Here is a 19,070-nt window from a genome sequence, read left to right as displayed (position 1 = left end):
CATTCATCAGTAGGTGGACATTTGGGCTCTTTCCATAATTTGGTTATTGTTGATAGCACTGCTATAAACATTGTGGTATATATGCCCCTTCGAATCAGTATTTTTGTGTCCTTTGGTTAAATACCTAGTAGTGCAAGTGCTGGGTCATAGGGAAGTTCTATTTTTAATTTTTTGAGGAACCTCCATACCGTTTTCCAGAGTGGCTGCACCAGTTTGCATCCCCACCAAGAGCACAAAAGAGATCCTCTTCACATCCTCGCCAACATCTGTTGTTTCCTTAATTGTTATTGTTAGCCATTCTGACAGGTGTGAGGTAGTATGTCATTGTGGTTTTGGTTTATATTTCCCTGATGATAAGTCATGTTGAGCATCTTTTCATGGGTCTGTTAGCCATCTGGATGTCTTCTTTGGAAAAGTGTCTATTCATGTCTTCTGCCCATTTCCTCACTGGATTATTTGTTTGGGGGAGGAGTTGAGTTTGATAAATTCTTTATAGATTTTAGATACTAACCCTTTTTTAAAGATTTTATTTATTAATTTTGAGAGAGGCTGAGGCATACATGAGAGTCAGGGAGGGCGAGAGAGAGAGAGAGAGAGAGAGAGAGAGAGAGAGAGAAGATCCCAAGCAGGCTCCACACTGTCAACACAGAGCCCAATGTGGGGCTTGAACTCATGAACCATGAAATCATGACCTGAGCTGAAATCAAGAGTTGGGAAGTTAACCTCCTGAGCCACTCGGGTGGCCCTGGATACTAACCCTTTATCCAAAATGTTATTTGCAAATATCTCCTTCCATTCCATCAGTTGCCTTTTAGTTTTGTTGATGTGTTCATTTGCCACACAGAAGCTTTTTATCTTGGTGAGGTCCCAATAGTTCGTTTTTGCTTTTATTTCCCTTGCCTCCAAAGACATGTCTGGTAAGCGGTTTCTGTGACTGAGATCAAGGAGATTGCTCCCTGTTTTTTCCTGTAGGATTTTGATGGTTTCCTGTCTCACATTAAGGTCTTTCATCCATTTTGAACTTATTTTTGTGTGTGGTGTAAGAAAGTGGTCTAGTTTCATTCTTCTGCATGTCACTGTCCAGTTTTCCCAGCACCATTTGCTGAAGAGACCATCTTTTTTCCACTGGACACTCTTTCCTAATTTGTTGAAGATCAGTTGGCCATACATTTGTGGGTCTGGTCACTTTAAATAATTTTTTATTTTCTAATATCGCCAGAGATTGTGAGCTACTATTGCTTTTCTGCTAAAGTTAGTCAGTCAGTGCATATAGCTTGCAAAACAAAACCTGATCAATACCGAAGACATGGGCTGGTAATGATGTAGGTTACAGATGATCTGGTTCAGTTTTATTGCTTGTTTTCTGATTGGTCTTTTAAGTTTCTTGTCTTGCATAACTGTTCTGGCTATGATTTCCAACTCTGTTCAATAAAAATGACAAGAGTGGGCATCCTTGTCTTATTCCTGAGCTTACAAGAAAAGTTTTCAGCTTTTCACCATTGAGTGTGACGTTGGCTGTAGGCTTGTCATATATGGCCTTTATTATGTTGACACACATTCCCTCTACAGTTGCTTTGTTGAGAGTTTTTATCAAAAATAGAAATAGAAATTATTTTTAAGTAGGCTTCATTCCCAGTGTAGAGCACAACCCCAAGAGCTGAGATCAAGAGTTGAACACTCACTTGGCTGAGCCACCCAGGGGCCCTGTGTTTTGTCATGATTTTTCTGCATTTATTAAGACTGACCATATGATTTTTATCCTTCATTTAGTTAATGTGGAGTATCATCTTGACTGATTTGCAGATATTGGACCATTCTTACATCCCTGGAATATGTCCCACCGCATCATGATGAATGATCCTTTTAGTGTATTGTTGAATTTGGTTTGCTAATGTTTTGTTGAGGATTCTTACATATATATTCATCAGGAATATTGGCCTGTAGTTTCTCTGGGTTTTGTTTTTGTTTGGTTTGGTTGTTTTTTTTTTTTTTTTTTTTTTTTTTTTTTTTTTTTTTTTTTTTTTTTTTTTGTAGTGCCTTTGTCTGGTTTTCATATTAGGGTAATAGTGGGCTCAGAATGAATTTGAAAGTGTTCCATCTCTTTTATTTTTTGAATCGAGTGGAAAGGATAGGTAGTAATTCTTTTTTAAATGTTTGGTAGAATTTACCTATGAAACCATCTGGGTCTGGGCTTTTTGTTTGTTGGTAGGTTCTTATTTTCGTTTTTTACCAATTCAGTTTTATTGGTAGTAATCAGTCTGTTCAAGTTTTCTATTCCTGATTCAGTCTTGGAAGATAGTATTTTTCTAGAAATGGATCCTTTTCTTCTAGGTTGTCCAATTTGTTGGCAAGTAATTTTTCATAGTAGTCTCCCATAATCCTTTGTATTTGTTATGTTGATTGTAACCTCTCTTTCATTTCTGATTTTCAGTCCTATTTTTCTTGATTCTGGCTAAAGATTTATCAATTTTGTTATCTTTACAAAGAACTAGCCCTTAGTTTCATTGACCTTTTCTATTTTTTTGAAGTTTCTATTTCATTTATTTCTGTTCTGATACTAATAACTTCCCTCTAATGACTTTGGGCTCTGTTTGTTATCTTTATAGTTCCTTTAAGGTGTAAGTTTAGATGGGTTTGAGATTTTTGTTTCTTGAAGTAGGCCTGTATAGCTATAAAATTACTTCATAAAACTACTTTTGTTTTGTCCCAAAGATTTTATACTACAGTGTTTCCATTTTTGTCACCAGGCATTTTTTTTTTCCTCTCTTCTTTAATTTCTTCATTGACCCATTTGTTGTTTGGTAGTATGTTGTTTAGCCTTGACATGTTCATGTTTCTTCCCATTCTTTTCTTGTAATTGATTTCTAGTTTCATACTATTGTGGTTGGAATAGATGATTGATAGGATTTCAGTTTTCTTAAATTTATTAATACTTGTTTTGTGCCCTAACATATGATCTATCCTAGAGAATGTTCCATGTGAACATTGAAAAGAACACTTGAAAAGATTGTATGTACTCTGCTGTTTTGGGGTGGAATGTTCTGAATATATTTGTTAAGTCTAATGTGTCATTCAAAGACATTGTTTCCTTATTTTCTGTCTGGATGATGTATCCCTATTGATGTAAGTGGGTGTTAAAGTCCCTACTATTATTATATTACTGTCAATTTTTCCCTTTATGTCTGTTAGTATTTGCTTTATAGGTTGAGTTGCTCTGATGTTCAGTGCATAGATACTTACAATTGTTATATCCTCTTGTTGGAATTATCACTTTATCATTATGTAATTCCCCTCTTTGTCTCTTGTTACAGCCTTTGTTTTAAAGTCTATTTTGTCTTACATAAGTATTGCTACCCTGGCATTTTTCTGCTTCCGTTTGCATGAAATATCTTTTTCCATCCCTTCACTTTCAGTCTGTATATAGCTCTAGATCTGAATTGCAACTTGTAGGTAGCATATAGATAGGTTATTTTCTTTATTTAATTTTTTTAATTTTAATTTTTAAATTAAATTAAATTTTTAATTTTTATTTTATTTTATTATTTTTATGTTTATTTTTATTTTATTCCATTCAGTTATCTTATGTTTTTTGATTGGAACACTTAGTCCATTTACATTTAAAAAAATTACTGAACATTTAAAATAATTAGCTATGTACTTACTGCCATTTTGTTGTTTTCTCATTGTTTTTTTTAGTTCTTTTCTGTTCCTTTCTTCTCTTGCTCTCTTTCTCTTCTTATGCTTGCATTTTTTTCTCTTTTGTATGTGTGTTTCTGTATCTATTATAAATTTTGGGTTTGTGGTTGCCATGAGGCTCATATATAACATCATCTGTATATAGGATCCTGTCTATATTAAGTTGATGGTCACTTAAATTTGAACACATTCTAAAAGCAGTACATTTCTACACCTCCCTCCCCTCTGCCTTTTATTTATATGATATCATATTTTACATTTAAAATTTTGTGTATCCCTTACCTAAATTGTGTAGATAAAATTAGTAACACTACTTTTGTGTTTAAATAAACATTCATATTAGCTTTATAAGTGATTGATCTACTTCTGTGTTTGTTTCTTCTAGTGTAATATTTTTCTTTTCATAATTTTCTTCCATGTATAGCCTTTTATTTTGCACTTTAACATTTCTTTTTCTTTCTTTCTGTTTTTTTTTTTTTAACTGTTTATTTTTGAGAGAGAGCGAGAGAGAGCTTGAGCAGGGGAAGAACAGAGAGCGGGAGACACAGGATCCAAAGCAAGCTCCAGGCTCTGACCTGTCGACACAGAGCCCGACATAGGATTGAACTCATGAGCCATGAGATCATGACCTGAGCTAAAGTCAGATGCTTAACCAACTGAGCCACCCAGGGTCCCCTGCACTTTAACATTTCTTGTAAGGCCCATTTAGTGGTAATGAATTTAACTTTTGTTTATCTGGAAAACTTTCTCTCTCCTTTAATGCTGAATGATAACCTCGCTGGGCAGGGTATTCTTGGTTCTGGAATTTTTTCTTTTAGCACATTGCAGGTCAGAAGGGAGTAGCATAATATATTCAAAGTTTCTGCTGAAATTTCAACTGATAGCTTTATGGGGTTTACCTTGTACATCACCATTTGCTTTTCTTTTGCTGCTTTTAGGACTTTCTCTTTATTTTTAATTTTTCCATTATAATTATTATGCCTCTTGGTAGGGACCTTCTTGGGTTCATTTTATTCAGGGACTTCTCTGCTTCTTGGACTTGATTATTCCTTTCTGAGATTAGGGAAGTTTTCAGATTTTTTTTCTTATTTCTGACAATATTTTCTTTTTAGTTGAAATATTATGTTCATGTTTTTTTTTTTTTAATTTTTTTTTTAACGTTTATTTATTTTTGAGACAGAGAGAGACAGAGCATGAACAGGGGAGGGTCAGAGAGAGAGAGGGAGACACAGAATCTGAAACGGGCTCCGGGCTCTGAGCTGTCAGCACAGAGCCCGATGCGGGGCTCGAACTCACAAACCGTGAGATCATGACCTGAGCCGAAGTCAGCCGCTTAACCGACTGAGCCACCCAGGCTCCCCTATGTTCATGTTTTAATGTAATTACTTATATATTTAGGATTAATTGCCCACTATTTCCTTTATACATATTTTAAAATTTATTATTAAATGTAATTGATATACAATGTTATATTAGTTTCAGGTAGACAACATAGTGATAAGTGTAGTCCCCATCTGTTACCACACAACATTATTACAATATTATTAACTGTATTCCTTATGCTGTACTTTTCATCCCTGTGACTTACCTGTGACTGGAATTTTATACCTGTTAATCCCCTTCACCTATTTTACCCATCTCCCTCAACCACATCCCTCTGGCAACCCCAAGTTTGTTCTCCGTATTTAAGAGTCTGTTTGGGGGTCTTTTGTCTCTCTTTTTTTTTTTTTTAAGATTTCACATATAAGTGAAATCATATAGTATTTGTTTTTCTCTGACTTATTTTCACTTAGCATATTATCTTCTAGGTCCATTCATATAGTCATGAATGACAGGACCTCATTCATTTTATGGCTGAGTAGCATTCATTGTACATATATACCATATCTTCTTTATACACTCGTCTATCAGTGGACACATTTGTCTCCCTATCTTGGCTGCTGTAAATAATGCTGCAATAAACATAAAGATGCATATATATGTTCAAATTAGTGTTTGCACCTTTTTTTTTTTTTTTTTTTTTTGGACAAGTACTCAGTAGTGGAATTACTGGATTGGATGGTATATCTGTTTTTAACTTTTTGAGGAAACTCTGTGATGTTTTCCATAGTAGTTACACCAATTTACATTCCCACCTACAGTACATGAGGGCTCTCTTTTCTCCACATCCTCATTAACACTTGTTATTTGTCCTCTTTTTGATACTAGGCAATACTAGGCGTTCTGTCAGTTATGAGGTGATATCTCATTGTGGATGTGATTTGCATTTCCCTGATGATTAGTGACGTAAAGCATCTTTTTATGTGTCTGCTGGCCATTTGTATATCAACTTTGGGAAAATGTCTAGTCAGGTACTCTGACCATTTTTTAATCAGATTTTTTTTTTTGGTTGAGCTCCCTAAGTTCTTTATATATTTTTTATTTTAACCCCGTGTTAAACCTATCATTTGTGAATATCTTCTCCCATTCAGTTGGTTTCCTTTTTGTTTTGTTGATGGTTTCCTTTGCTGTTCAGATGGTTTCTATTTTGGTGTAGTCCCAATAGTTTATTTTTGCTTTTGTTTCCATTGCCTGAGGAAACATATCCAGAAAAATGTTGTAAGGGTGATATTCAAAACATTACTGCCTCCATTTCTTTTTAGGAGTATTATGGCTTCAGGTCTCCCTTTTAGGTCTCTGTTTTAAGTTTATTTTTGTGTATGATGCAAGAAGGTGGTCTAGTTTTATACTTTGATATGTAGCTGTCCATTTTTTCCAGTACTATTTGCCAAAAATATGGCCTTTTCCCCATTGTATATTCTTGCCTCCTTTGTGCAGGTTGACTATATAAGTGTGGAATTATTTCTGGGCTTTCTATCCTGTACCATTAATCTACGCATCTATATTTGTGCCAGTACCGTACTGTTTGGATTATTATAGCTTTGTAGCACAGTTTGAAATTTGGGATTGTGATACTTTCAACTTTGTTCTTTCACAAGATTGCTTTGTTAGTTTTTTTTTTTTTTGTGGTTCTATACAAATTTTAGAATTACTCTAATCTAGTAAAAATGATTTGCTATTGGTATTTTTGATAGAGATCACATTGAATCTGTAGATTGCTTTGGATAATATTGTATTTTTAACAATATTTATTCTTCCAATCCATGGTATATCTTTCTTTTCTTTGTGCTGTCTTGAATTTCTTTCATCAATACCTTACAGTTTTTAGAGGACGGGTTTTTCAGCTTCTTGGCTAAATTTATTCCTAGGTAATTTATTATCATTGGTACAATTTTAAGTGGGATTGTTTTCTTATCTATTTCTATTACTTTGTTATCAACCTTTAGAAACAACAGGTTTTCTGTATATTGTATCATGTAAACTGACTGAATTCATTTGTCAGTTCTAATAGGTTTTTGGTGGAACTTTAGGGTTTTCTATATAGTATGTCATCTACAAATAGTAAAATTTTACTTCTTCCTTATCCATTTGGATGACTTTTATTTCTTTTTATTGTTTTACTGCTGTGACCAGGACTTTCAGAATTATGGTGAATGAAAGTTGTGAGAGCGGACATCCTTGTCTTATTCCTGATCTTAGAGGAAAAGTTTTTAGTTTTTCACCATTAAGTATAACATTAACTGTAGGTTTTTCATATGTGGCCTTTATCATGTTGAGGTGTGTTCCCTCTAAACCAACTTTATTGAGTGTTTTTATCATAAACAGGTGTTGTATTTTGTCCCATGCTTTTTCTGCACCTATTGAGATGATCATGTGGGTTTTATCCTTTCTCTTGTTAATGTGATGCATCACATTTGACTGATTAGAGGATGATGAATTACCCTTGCCTCCCTGGAATAAAGCCCACTTGATCATGGTAAATGATCACTTTAATGTATTCTTGAATTCAGTTTGCTAATATTTTGTTGAGGATTTTTGCATCTGTGTTTATCAGAGATATTTGCCTGTAATTTTCTCTTTTGTAGTGCCTTTGTCCTGTTTTGGTATCAGGGTAATGCCAGCCTCATAGAATGAATAAGGAAGTATTCCTTTTTATATTTTGTGGAATGTTTTAAGAAGAATAGGTATTAACTCTTCTTTAAATGTTTGGTAGAATTCATCTGTGCAGACATCTGGTCGTGGACTTTTGTTTGTTGGGTTTTTGGTTTTGGTTTTTTGATTATTGGTTCAATTTTGCTACTAGTAACTGGTCTGTTAAAATTTTCTACTTCTTCCTGATTCATTGTTAGAAGCTAGCTATTTATCCAGCTGTTATTTCTTCAAAAAAGTTTTCTCCCACCTTCTCTCTCTTCTCCTTCTGGAACCCATATAATGTAAATGTTATTTACATATGTTATTATTGATTTTGCTGCAGAGGTCCTAATCCTCATTTTAAAATTCTTTTTCTTTTTTGCTGTTCAGCTTAAGTGTCTTCCAGATTGCTGATCCATTCTGCATCCTTTTAATCTGCTGTTGATTTTCTCTAACATATTTTAAAATTCCAGTTATTCTTCAGCTCTGATTGGTTCTTTCTTATATTTTCCATCTCTTTGAAGTTCTCCCTAGGCTCATCCACCCTTCTCTCAAGTCCAGTGAATATCTTTCAGACCATTACTTTGAGTTATTTATCAGGTAGATTGCTTATCTCCATTTTATTTCATTATTTTTCTGTGATTTTATCTTGTTCTTTTGTTTGGAACATAGTCTCTGTTTCATTTTGTCTCTCTGTGTTTATTTCAATGTTTTACATAGTTCAGCTACCTCTCCTGGTTTTGAAAGTGGTAGCCTTATGTAGAAGGCATCCTATGATGCCTTGGAACACAAAACCCCCTGGTCACCAGAACCAGGAGCTCAAAGGGTGTCCCTTGTGTGCTCTGTGTGTGCCCTCCTGTTGTGACTGAGCCTCAACTCTTTGGATGCGCTGGTGGGAAGGTCTCTGTCCCCTGCATGGCTGGCTGAGAAGCCCTGCTGCAGCCCCAGCAGGTGTGCTGGTGGGTGGGGCCAGCCCTTATCCCAGGTGACTGCCATGATCAGCTGTATCTGCTGCTGGTGCACTGGTGGGCAGGGTTTCCTCCTGGCCCAGCTAGCTGAGAGGCCCAGCTGCAGCTACTCCAGGCACACTGGTGTGTGAGATTAGCTTTCCATCCTTTTGATGGGACACTAGTCCCAGCGGAGGCCACCTGCCCAGTGTTGTGGGGGCAGTAGTCGCTTTGGAGGGATGCCAGTCCTGGTGAGGCTGCCTGCTAGGTGAGGCAGGGCCGGCGTGGTTCGGAGGGGTTGTCTGCTGAGGTAAGCAGATTGGGTGGGGCAGGTCTATGGGGGCAAGCACTGGTATCAAGGTAAAAGGAGAGTGTCAAAACTGGTTCTGCAACCATTGGTGGTCTAGGCTGAAGGAGGAGAAGAAAAATGGCACCTGCCAGCACTCCTGTTTCCAGAGAAAGCTCCCATAGATCCCTGACTCTCTGGCACATGTCCTAAAATTGTCCATAAATCTCCTTCATGTATAACTCAGGTGCTATTCAAACTGCTTCTGCACTAGGTCACCTGCTGAAATGCATCTGTGATAGGTGGTGACTCAGGATCATTCTACTCTGCCATCTTCCTTCTCTCACATTTTCTTCATCTATTCATCAGTGGACGTTTAGGTTGTTTCCATTTCTTGACTATTGGAAAATGCTGCAATGAACATAGGGGTGCATAAATCTTTTTGAATTAGTGTTTTCAATTTCATCAAATACTCAAAAGTGGAATTGCTGGATTGTATGGTAATTGTATTTTTACTTTTTGAGTTGTTTTAAATATAGGTGCTTCCCGATGCCTACAGAGCAAGTATCCAAAGCAATTTTTTATTTTATTTATTTTTAAACATTCACTTATTTAAGAGAGAAAGTGTGAGCAAGGGAAAGGGTAGAGAAAGAGGAAGAGAGAGAGAATCCCAAGCAGGCTCTGTGCTGCTAGCACAGAGCCCAATGTGGGGTTCAAACCCACAAACCATGAGATCATGACCTGAGCCAAAATCAAGAGTTGGATACTTAACTGACTGAGCCACCCAGGTGCCCCCAAAACAATTTTTAAAGTGTAAAGTAAATAGGAATTACCTCATTCTAAATTTTGTATTTGTAGATTAGTTTTTAAATTTGGTTTCACCAAAACTAATACATATAAGAAATAGTATAAAATTCATGAAAGCTGAGTATCCACTAGGATAGTCTCTCTCCTTGGCTGTATTTTGCCTGGGGGCAGAGAAGGGGATCATGTGTCTCTTGAGGCCAATAAATTTCAAGGTCAGTCTTCTGTAAGCAATATGCAAAACACAGTGTTTTGTTATTAAGAAGCTGGCTTTATAGTAAGCCCACTCACCACACCCCTTTCCTTCAAAAGATGGCAACAGGAATGACCAGAATGATGGAGTTGATATCTGTTAATCTTTCCAAGTTTATCGAAGTTTAGTGCTTCCTAAATCTTTTTGAAGAAAAAGTCATAAGAATGTCTTGTAATTTTTCATGCATTTTAAGTCCAGTTTTATGTGTTTAGTTTTAGGGGCCTTTTTCGTCTTCTGCAAGATGTAAGCTACATTTTGTTCCAGTGTAAAGTAACTTTTATAAAGTATTCTAATACCATTCTTATTTAGGAAAAGAGGCTTTAAGGAAAAGTAAATAGAATGTGTATATTGGTTAACAAATTTAGTGTTGTTGTGTTAGGATGACCTGTGTTTTATTATGTTTTTTAATGTTTATTTATTTTTTGAAAGAGAGAGACGGAGTGTGGGCGGGGGGAAGGGCAGAGAAAGGAGACACAGGATCGGAAGCAGCCTCCAGGCTCTGAGCTGTCAGCACAGAGCCTAAGGTGGGGCTGGAACTCACAAACAATGTGATGATGATCTGAGCCACCCAGGTGCCCCTCCTAAATAGTTAGGATAGATAGGTTGTTAAAATTTGGGTCTTTGTGAGAGCCAGAGAGCACTCACGGAAGCAGTTATTTCACATCCTTTTGAACCACACCATGGTTCTTTTACCCTTTGTCTCTTCTCCCCCATTTGACTTTACTTTTTCACCCTCTTTCTATGTGTGAGCCAAAGTCTATAATAACTTCGCCACTCAATTATCTGAAAACCTCTTTCACTTACTCCTGAATAGCCTTGCTTGTCTGGGTCTAATAAGGCATTCTACATGAAAGCCAGTAGTAGTGAAAAGCCTGGCAAATGTCTGGATGACTTTCTCGGGTTGGTCTGAGATTTAGCAGAGATTAAGCACCGAGTCCCAAATACCAGTAATGCAGTTTAGAAACTGTAGGATTGAACTTCATTATGGCTAGGGCTTGCAGAATAGTGATTATTTTGTCATTGTGATGAATCGTATTGTCCTCAGTCAGTTTGGGTGCTCAAGAAGAGTTATCACTTAATTACAATGGAATGAAAACAAAAAATGTTAGTTTTTCCAATAACTGCATCCACTTCTAAAATTGTTGAATACCCTTTTCTTGCTGTTTTACCTTGTTAGGGACCCTTTGGACGATACTGTGGAAGAAGGCCAGGAACTTTCTTGGCCATTTTCTGTTTACCAAGCCTTCTTCATTTGTAGGCATATGGACATGCTACACCATCACTAGGAGAGCCATAGTACCCCACGCCTCCCTTTGGGATTGTCTGGTTCTTTGTGATGCTGGTGATCTCTGCTGATGCGGTGGTTTCCTGGTTTCTATGAATTTGGTTTGGATGTGTTTCCTTAGTGTTGTCTTACTTTGAAGGGAGGGGAGATTTAAAAGCTAGATCAAGTGGGTTTGGTTGCCCCTCTGAGTCTGAATTTTGTTTTTAAGTTTAATGAGAAAACTTTGAAGGATAATAACGCCATCTGATTGCTAGTTTAGGAAGAAAACTCCGCTAAGTCAGAGATGGTCTAAACAGGAGTAATAGTGGAGGCGGAGACCACTTGGGGGCTGATGCAGAAGTCTGGATGAGAGATGATTGTGGCTAAGATTAGAATACTGGTGAAGCAGCTGGATTCAAGCGATATTTTAACTGCTGAGCCAGCAGAACTTACGGGTGGATTGGATACAAGTGTGAAAGAAAATAAAGAGTGAAGGCCCAGAGGTTCACCCAGAATCTACAAGGAAACCATTAAAACCACTGCCAAAGGTGAGAGAACTCATTGGTGTTCAACTGGGGCCAAGGATGAGAATAGGAAGCAAATGATGTAATCAGAGGGTAGCAACTTCAAAAAAGACACAGTGGAATAATGGTGCCGAACAAAGGTGCATCCTTCCTCTCTGACCCTGTGAGTCTCCATGGGACCCATTTCCACTTCCCCATGAAGTGGAAAACTATCTGGTTTGAGGAAAGTGGTATCATCCACCGAAAACAGGTGTCAGGTAGGATAGAATAGAGAAAGGGCTGGAAGGAAGATAAAAAATCTAGAGAGATTTATTCATAATTAAATGATACTGAAGGCACACAAGGATAGAGGCTATAAATGAGGCTGGATGATGCAAGTGTGTTGGAAGATCTTAGCACTATTAGGTAAAAGCTGTCATGGAAAATGGGCTGAAGGCACATGTTAATGATACAGGGAAAGAAATACTGAGCGGGAAAATTTGCTTTAAAGGCCAAATGATATACTTACCATTGCCAAACCTCTGTCTGGAATGTTAGCATCATGGTTACACACATCCTGTGTTGATGAGAAAGCATGCGTAGGGGCCCTGTCTCTGTTTTACACTTTAACTTGATGGGCCATTTCTAATTTCTACATTTACTGTTGAGTAATTGTGACATCAGAAGAAAGTCATCCAATCATGGTTTTCTGCTTTTCTTTTCAAATGTCTTCCCTCTTTTATTAGTCTTGTACCCTTTTCTCACTATCTGTACTACTTCTCACTTCTCACTTGCTTTATAGGTTATGGTATACTATATAATGTACTGACATTCTAACATCTTATTTTAAGTTTGAAACTGATTTTTGGTGGTTTTTCCACCAGGAGTTTGAAAATACTCAACTAGGATGTATCTCTTGTCACAAATCTCAGCCATCATGATATCAACCATTATTTTATTTATTTATTTATTTTGGAAAGTGAACCTTGTTGTCTGGATGACCAGACATCCTGTCACCTTGAGACATCATTAATGGCATAAAGTCCATATCTGTATAGTTAGCATCTAGGTGATCCCTCTCATGTGAAACATAAGACAACATCATCATACAAAACATGAAATGTGTTAAAAAGCTAAATATTGTTCCTTCTCTATCAAATTTTAATTACTGGTATGTTGATGACTCTACATGTACCACCTTATCAGTACATGTCACACTTTGTTTTCGAATCTCTCTGTGACTCGTTTGACAGGATTTGAGGTTTGAAGTTATAAGATCAGCTCTTTTAGGATGGGAGACAAGGGAGGGGAGAAAAGATTATATATGAGCAACTTAACAATGAAGTTGTATTTGTATCAACAAAAGGCCAAAGACTTGCTAAACCAGCTAACCAGACTTTTATACAATGGATTGGCAAGATAAAGATGGCAGATCCCACCCACTGAGGCAGCGACGACGTTCAGAGTTAAGGTAATGCTGCTTCTTCTTAGAACTCTTCACATTTAATTACATATTCAATATTTGCCTTCTCCTTGTATCCTAGGCTTTCTAAAGGCCAGGATCATATCCTCAATTTTTCATAATGTCTGGCATGCTATAACCTGTCAAATATTGGTTGAATAAATAATTTTAATTTGGGAAGATTAATCACATTGGGAAATTGTGCTGGTGAATACACTGATTTCTTCTCTTAGTCAAACTTTAATTAGCAATAAAAGTTGAGGTTGGAGTACAAAAACAAATTTCTCAAATAAGGCCTTATAGTCATTAGTTTCTACCTTCTCTTTTGCCAACAAAGAGATGAGAATGATGTAGTCAATAGCAAATGGTACCATGGATGAGATAAATTATGTAAGTCCTTAAAAGGTATACGCATAGCATATATTTGTGTATACTGACACATAAAATGTTTGATATTGTTTGTGACCTAGAGAAGACCCTTGTCACCCCACTGTTAAAACAGAGACTGGAAGGGGCGCCTGGGTGGCTCGGTCAGTTGGGTGTCCGACTTCGGCTCAGGTCATGATCTCGCAGTCCGTGAGTTCGAGCCCCGCTTCGGGCTCTGTGCTGACAGCTCAGAGCCTGGAGCCTGTTTCAGATTCTGTGTCTCCCTCTCTCTCTGACCCTCCCCCATTCATGCTCTGTCTCTCTCTGTCTCAAAAATAAATAAACGTTAAAAAAAATAAAAAAAAAAACCCAGAGACTGGATATTTATTAAAATTCCAATACTTTTTAATGATGAAAATAATTATAGATGTTCTAGGAAAATGTTTCTTAAATTATGAGGAGTACAGCTACTTCATTGGCTCTTGCTTCTGTTTGAAGAACTTCATTCTAGTTAGCCATATACGCCGCTGCCTTGGTGGGGGAACTTGTTACGAAAATGTCTTTTTGCAGGTGTTTACCTCTAAAATAGAAAAGCTGGAGGCATCAGTTAAGGTATGTCAAATGGGTGGAAGAGCCTGGCTCTATCATGTTAGGGCTTTTTAGCAATATAGAAGTATTCTAAAAATCTTTTTTATTGAAATATAGTTGACATACAGTGTTATATTAGTTGCAGATGAACATCTATATTCAAAGACTCTATACAGTACTCAGTGCTCACCATGGTAAGTGCAGTCTCTGTTACCATGCAGTGTTATTAAAATATTGATCATATTCCCTGTGCTGTGCTTCTCATTTCCCTGACTTACAACTGGAAGTCTGTACCTGTTACTTTCCTTCACCTATTTTGCCCATCCACCTACCTACCTTCCCTCTGGCAACCATCAGTTGTCTGTATTTAAGAATCGTTTTTTTGTTTTGTTTTTTGTTTTTTAGATTCCACATAGAAGTGAAATCACATGGTATTTGTCTTTCCCTGACTTATTTCACTTAGCATAATACCCTCTAGATACGTCCATGTTATCACAAATGACAAATTCTTTCTTTTTAAACTTTTTTAATGCTTGTTTATTTATTTATTTATTTATTTTGAGAGAGAAACAAAGCATGAGCAGGGGAGGGGCAGAGAGAGAGGGGTGGGGGAGACACAGAATCTGAAGAAGGGTCCAGGCTCTGGGATGTCAGGACAATGCCCAATGCAGGGCTAGAACCCACAAGACGTGTGAGATTATGACCTGAGCCAAAGTCAGACGTTTAACCGACTGAGCCACCCAGGTGCCCCACAAATGACAAATTCTTTTTGTGGTTGAGTAATTGGTCATGATATATTTATACCACGTCTTTATCCATTCATCTATGGGTGGACACTTGGATTGCTTGCTTATCTTAGCTATTGTGAATAATGCTACAGTAAACATAGGGGTTCACGTATTTTTTTAAATTAGTGTTTGAGTTTTCTTTGGACAAATACCTAGCATTGAAATTATTGGATCATATGGTATTTCTATTTTTAATTTTTTGGGAAACCTCCATACTGTTTTTCATAGTGGCTGCACCACTGTATTCCCACCAACGGTGAACAAGGGTTTCCCTTTCTCCACACCTTTGCCAACACTTGTTATGTCTTGTGTTTTTTACTTTGGCCATTCTGACAAGTGTGAGGTGATATCTCATGTGGTTGTGGTTTGCATTTCGCTGATGAAAGTGATGTTCAGCATTTTTTCACGTGTCGGCCATCTGTATGTTGGCTTTAGAAAAAATATTCAGGTCCTCTGTCCATTTTTTAATCAAATCATTTGTGAGGTGTTTTTGTTGTTGTTGAGTTACAGATATTTTGAAATCAATTAGTTGACTAAAGATATTTGGTTCAAAGTTAACTCTCAGGGATTCTACGAAAGTTCCAAGGGAAAAGTCTATCCAGTATATCTATCATCAATTACAGTACAATAAAAATGAATTTAGACTCTTTTGGCAACCTGTTAGGACCAAAGAGAGGTGTCTTAACTATGATCATCAAGGAATCAAACAGTGCAATGAAGATTGGAAGTATAACTGTAGATGTACTGTCTCCATTATTTACTCAGTAGGCATGTTTGGTTTGGCTGCAAAACTGTTTTTGGTTGGATACAAGGAATTCAGTCATGAATTGCTAAAGGTTTTCCTTTAGGATGAAATGGATGGGTGCAGGAGTGCAAACCTTCTAAACACTTCTAAAGAGAAATGCTGCATAACTGATATGAAGGGGAGGGCAGGGAAGATGCCATTTGTTGAGAACCTCTTGTTCATTATGGTGCAAGGCACTTATAGTGGTTAATCTTATTCATTTGAACCTACAATATTTTAATAAGGTAAGGAAAAAACCCCAGGACAGAAAAAGAAACTGAGAATTATGGAAATTTGGAGCCTTGCTTAGGTACAGAGGACAAAAGAACTCAATCTGATTAGTTTTGATATTGATGCGTGGGTTAAGGAACTAATAGGTTACAGTGGAGCAGCCTGGATCAGAAATGTTTCCCAAGTGTATCCAGTTAGAACTTAGGACAGAATCTGGCAGCAGAATGATAAACAGGGAAGGAAGAGCAGTACTTATATGCACTTTGCTGCTGCTGAAATTCAGCAATTGAATGGAGGTGGCAAAGACACAAGAAAGAAAGTAGTGTGAAAATTAACAAAGAGAAAGCTCATGAAAATAGAGTGGGAAGAACAGAAGAGGGAGCTTTCATGCTGTACTACTCATCACCAATTACAGACCCTAACAGGGATAGACTTACCTTTCTAATCCTATTACTTGACCCAGCAGAAGGGAGAAAGGTCATCCCTCCCCAACAGCCCAGCCAATGAAATACTGTCACAATCCAGCCAATGAAAAGCCACTATACTTCAGACTCTCAGTTTACTCCAACAGACTGTTTGATTATAACAGCAATCATTCTCCCTCCCCCTTTGCCCGCCCCCAGAAAAGAACATTCTTCTTTGTTCTCTGGGAGCTTGCGTGTCCTGAACTGGAACTCTCTACAACTCCCGAAATAACCCATATTTGTTAGTGAAATAAGTGACAGTTTAACTTTTAAGATTAACATTCCTTGGTGAGCAGATATGGGATCTCAAGAAGACCCCCCAATAACTCCAAGGCTAGTGAGCAAACAGGTGCTAGACCCCAAAGAGCCAGTTGAGCTCACTGCTTTCTTGCCGACCCTGGAGTTTGAGGGTAAGTTTTCTCCTGGATTTGGTCTCTGCTTTCTTTGTGTTTGTAGTGATCTCTACAGGCTTCATTTGGGATCTACTTTGGTCTGGGTCTTTCTGAGAGTACTTGTTCAGCTTTTGGTATGCCTCCTCTTTGGAACCAGGCTGTGCCTTTTGGAACTCTGCTGATCTTTGGTGAGACTCCTTTTTGGAACCAGGGTGTTCCTATTGGAACTGTGCCATTTAGGAACTTTGCTTTTTGCTTTAGAGAACACTTCTAAAAAAAAAAATGGAATTCTAGTCATCAAAATGCTTTGAAGGGTCCCTTCCTTCTTGAACCCCAGATGGTTTTATGTTTAAAAACTGTGGTCCCTCCTCATGTGCATGTCTAACTAAATGGACCAACTTAATCAAAAGCAATTTAGAACTTTAATGGCCATTATGGGGAACTTCGGATTTCCCCAGTTAGAAAGTCACAGCTAAAAGAAAAACAACAAAAACTGGGGTGCCTATTTCATTGATACCTTGAGGCTTCCAAATGTTTTTTGGAATTCTAATTCTGCTTCTTTGTGAAATACTATTTCTAAGTTAACTGAAACAAACAATTGAAAGGAATCAAAATGGCTTCTGAGGACTATTTTCCCCCTCCCCCTCATTTGTACCCAGACACCTGTGCACAGGGCCTTCCTCCAGTACCATTTTTCTCTATTCCTTTGTGCCAGCCTTTCCTCCTGTATATGTCCCCTCTCTCTTCTAATCCTTTCGCTTAAGTTCCTTTTTCCTTCGAATCCTTTCTTAGTTCTTCCTCTTCTGAATGTATTAAAATCAGCCCCTATAAAGTTAAGTTTTCTGAGGATCTGAATGAACCCCAAGTTTCTTATGAAGACCTGAATTTTAAGCTGTAGTTTCCTAAAGTGACTGAGGACCCCTTTAGGTTTGCTGAAGAATTTAGCATAGTTATTCAAATGTGCAACCTGGTTTCTCAGATTTATATCAGTCCACCTGCCTGTTGGTGAGGGCCAGACCAAATAATTGGATAAAACTAACTCAATGGGGACATCTTGAAAGGGATGTAGAAAAATAAACCCCTAACTTTTGGCAAAATACTTGGAACTCTCATTGGAAATCTCCACCAAACAATTACAGTAGCTTTTCATAAACCTGTTGATGAGAACAAAATTCAGGTTTGTACACAAAAACCTGGTGAAACTGTTTATGTCTATTACAGTCCACTCCAAAATGTCTGTAAAGGAAGTTTTGGTCTTTGTTTCAATGTTGAATCCACGTGGGTAGCTTTTAATTTTATTAATGCACTGAAAGGGGATCTTTCCCTTTTAGTTAAAAGAAACTTGATGGAATGGGGAACTGTGTCCACTCCAGATTTAGGCAATTTGGCAAACTAGCTTGTTCATATCCCACATAAGTCACCTAAAAGAAAGATGGCTACAGTTCCAATTTTCAGTTCTGGAAATCAAAGGCCCCTCTACAGAACCAAAAACCTCCTAGTTTCTGGCAGCTTTGCAAAGGGCCAGGACATTGGACAAAAGGATTGTTACACATTTAAGCATTCCAGGTGCCATCAGCCCCCTAGCCAGTCTTTCCAATGTCCTCTTCATTCCCAGTAATGGCACACCGAGGAACTACAGGGGCTCTTCTCAGTATTCCTTCCTAATTGGCTTAGAGAAACCACTCTCCAGTTTGGGAATGACTCTCTCTTTGTCCTTATTGACACCAGAACAACACTCCCAGTGCTTACCCCCACTGCTTTAAATCAGCCCCATCCCAGAGTACGAAAACAGTTCAGATACTGGGGGTCTTTAATAAATGCCAACAGGTTCCTTTCTGTCTGTCTCTCCTTTTATCTAGGCCTTTGTGACATGCACACTCTTCTCCTTAGTTCCTCCACCACTATTCATTTATTGGACCAAGATTTCTTAGAAAATAATCATGCTGGAATTTCTTTCACCCAAAAAGAGGAAATCTAGAATTTGACAGTAGTAATCTAAATAAGCAACCAGGGAAAGTAAATGACTCTTTGATATCTTTTATTTGCTCTGTCTCTGATGTCACTATAGCTGAGTCTGGAGACCATGATCATTTATTCTTCTTGGATCAGCTACCATCCTCTTATGGGCAAAATGTCTAAATGACAATGGTGGAGTCCAGTGTACTTCCCATCAAGACTCAGGTGGATCCCTCAAAACTTCTCAGAATTAATAAAGATTTATTAATCAATTT

At 37.5% G+C, this 19,070-nt stretch overlaps 1 protein-coding gene across 6 annotated transcripts in view; it reads left to right on the top strand.

The window, feature by feature from the left end:
- Positions 1 to 11,403: 11,403 nt before the first annotated feature.
- NAALAD2 (N-acetylated alpha-linked acidic dipeptidase 2) overlaps positions 11,404 to 19,070 on the top strand; it is a 72,820-nt gene continuing 65,153 nt past the window's right edge. For 2 of the 6 annotated variants that reach the window (XM_042957791.1, XM_042957790.1), the window contains exon 1: positions 11,404 to 11,809. Coding sequence is in view for 1 of the 6 variants with exons in the window: in XM_007079007.3 (XP_007079069.2) it covers positions 16,746 to 16,857 (112 nt within the window). In the remaining 5 variants the exon portion in view is untranslated. Of the gene's footprint in view, positions 11,810 to 13,130; positions 13,236 to 16,635; positions 16,858 to 19,070 lie in introns of those variants that run through there. The other 4 variants (XR_006208122.1, XM_007079007.3, XM_042957789.1 and 1 more) reach the window with 3 other exon arrangements.

The sequence above is a fragment of the Panthera tigris genome, chromosome D1 (genome assembly GCF_018350195.1).
Source record: "Panthera tigris isolate Pti1 chromosome D1, P.tigris_Pti1_mat1.1, whole genome shotgun sequence".
Lineage (NCBI taxonomy): Eukaryota > Metazoa > Chordata > Mammalia > Carnivora > Felidae > Panthera > Panthera tigris.
The sequence above is the reverse complement of the archived record's forward strand: the minus strand, read 5'-3'. Positions and strand labels throughout refer to the sequence as shown.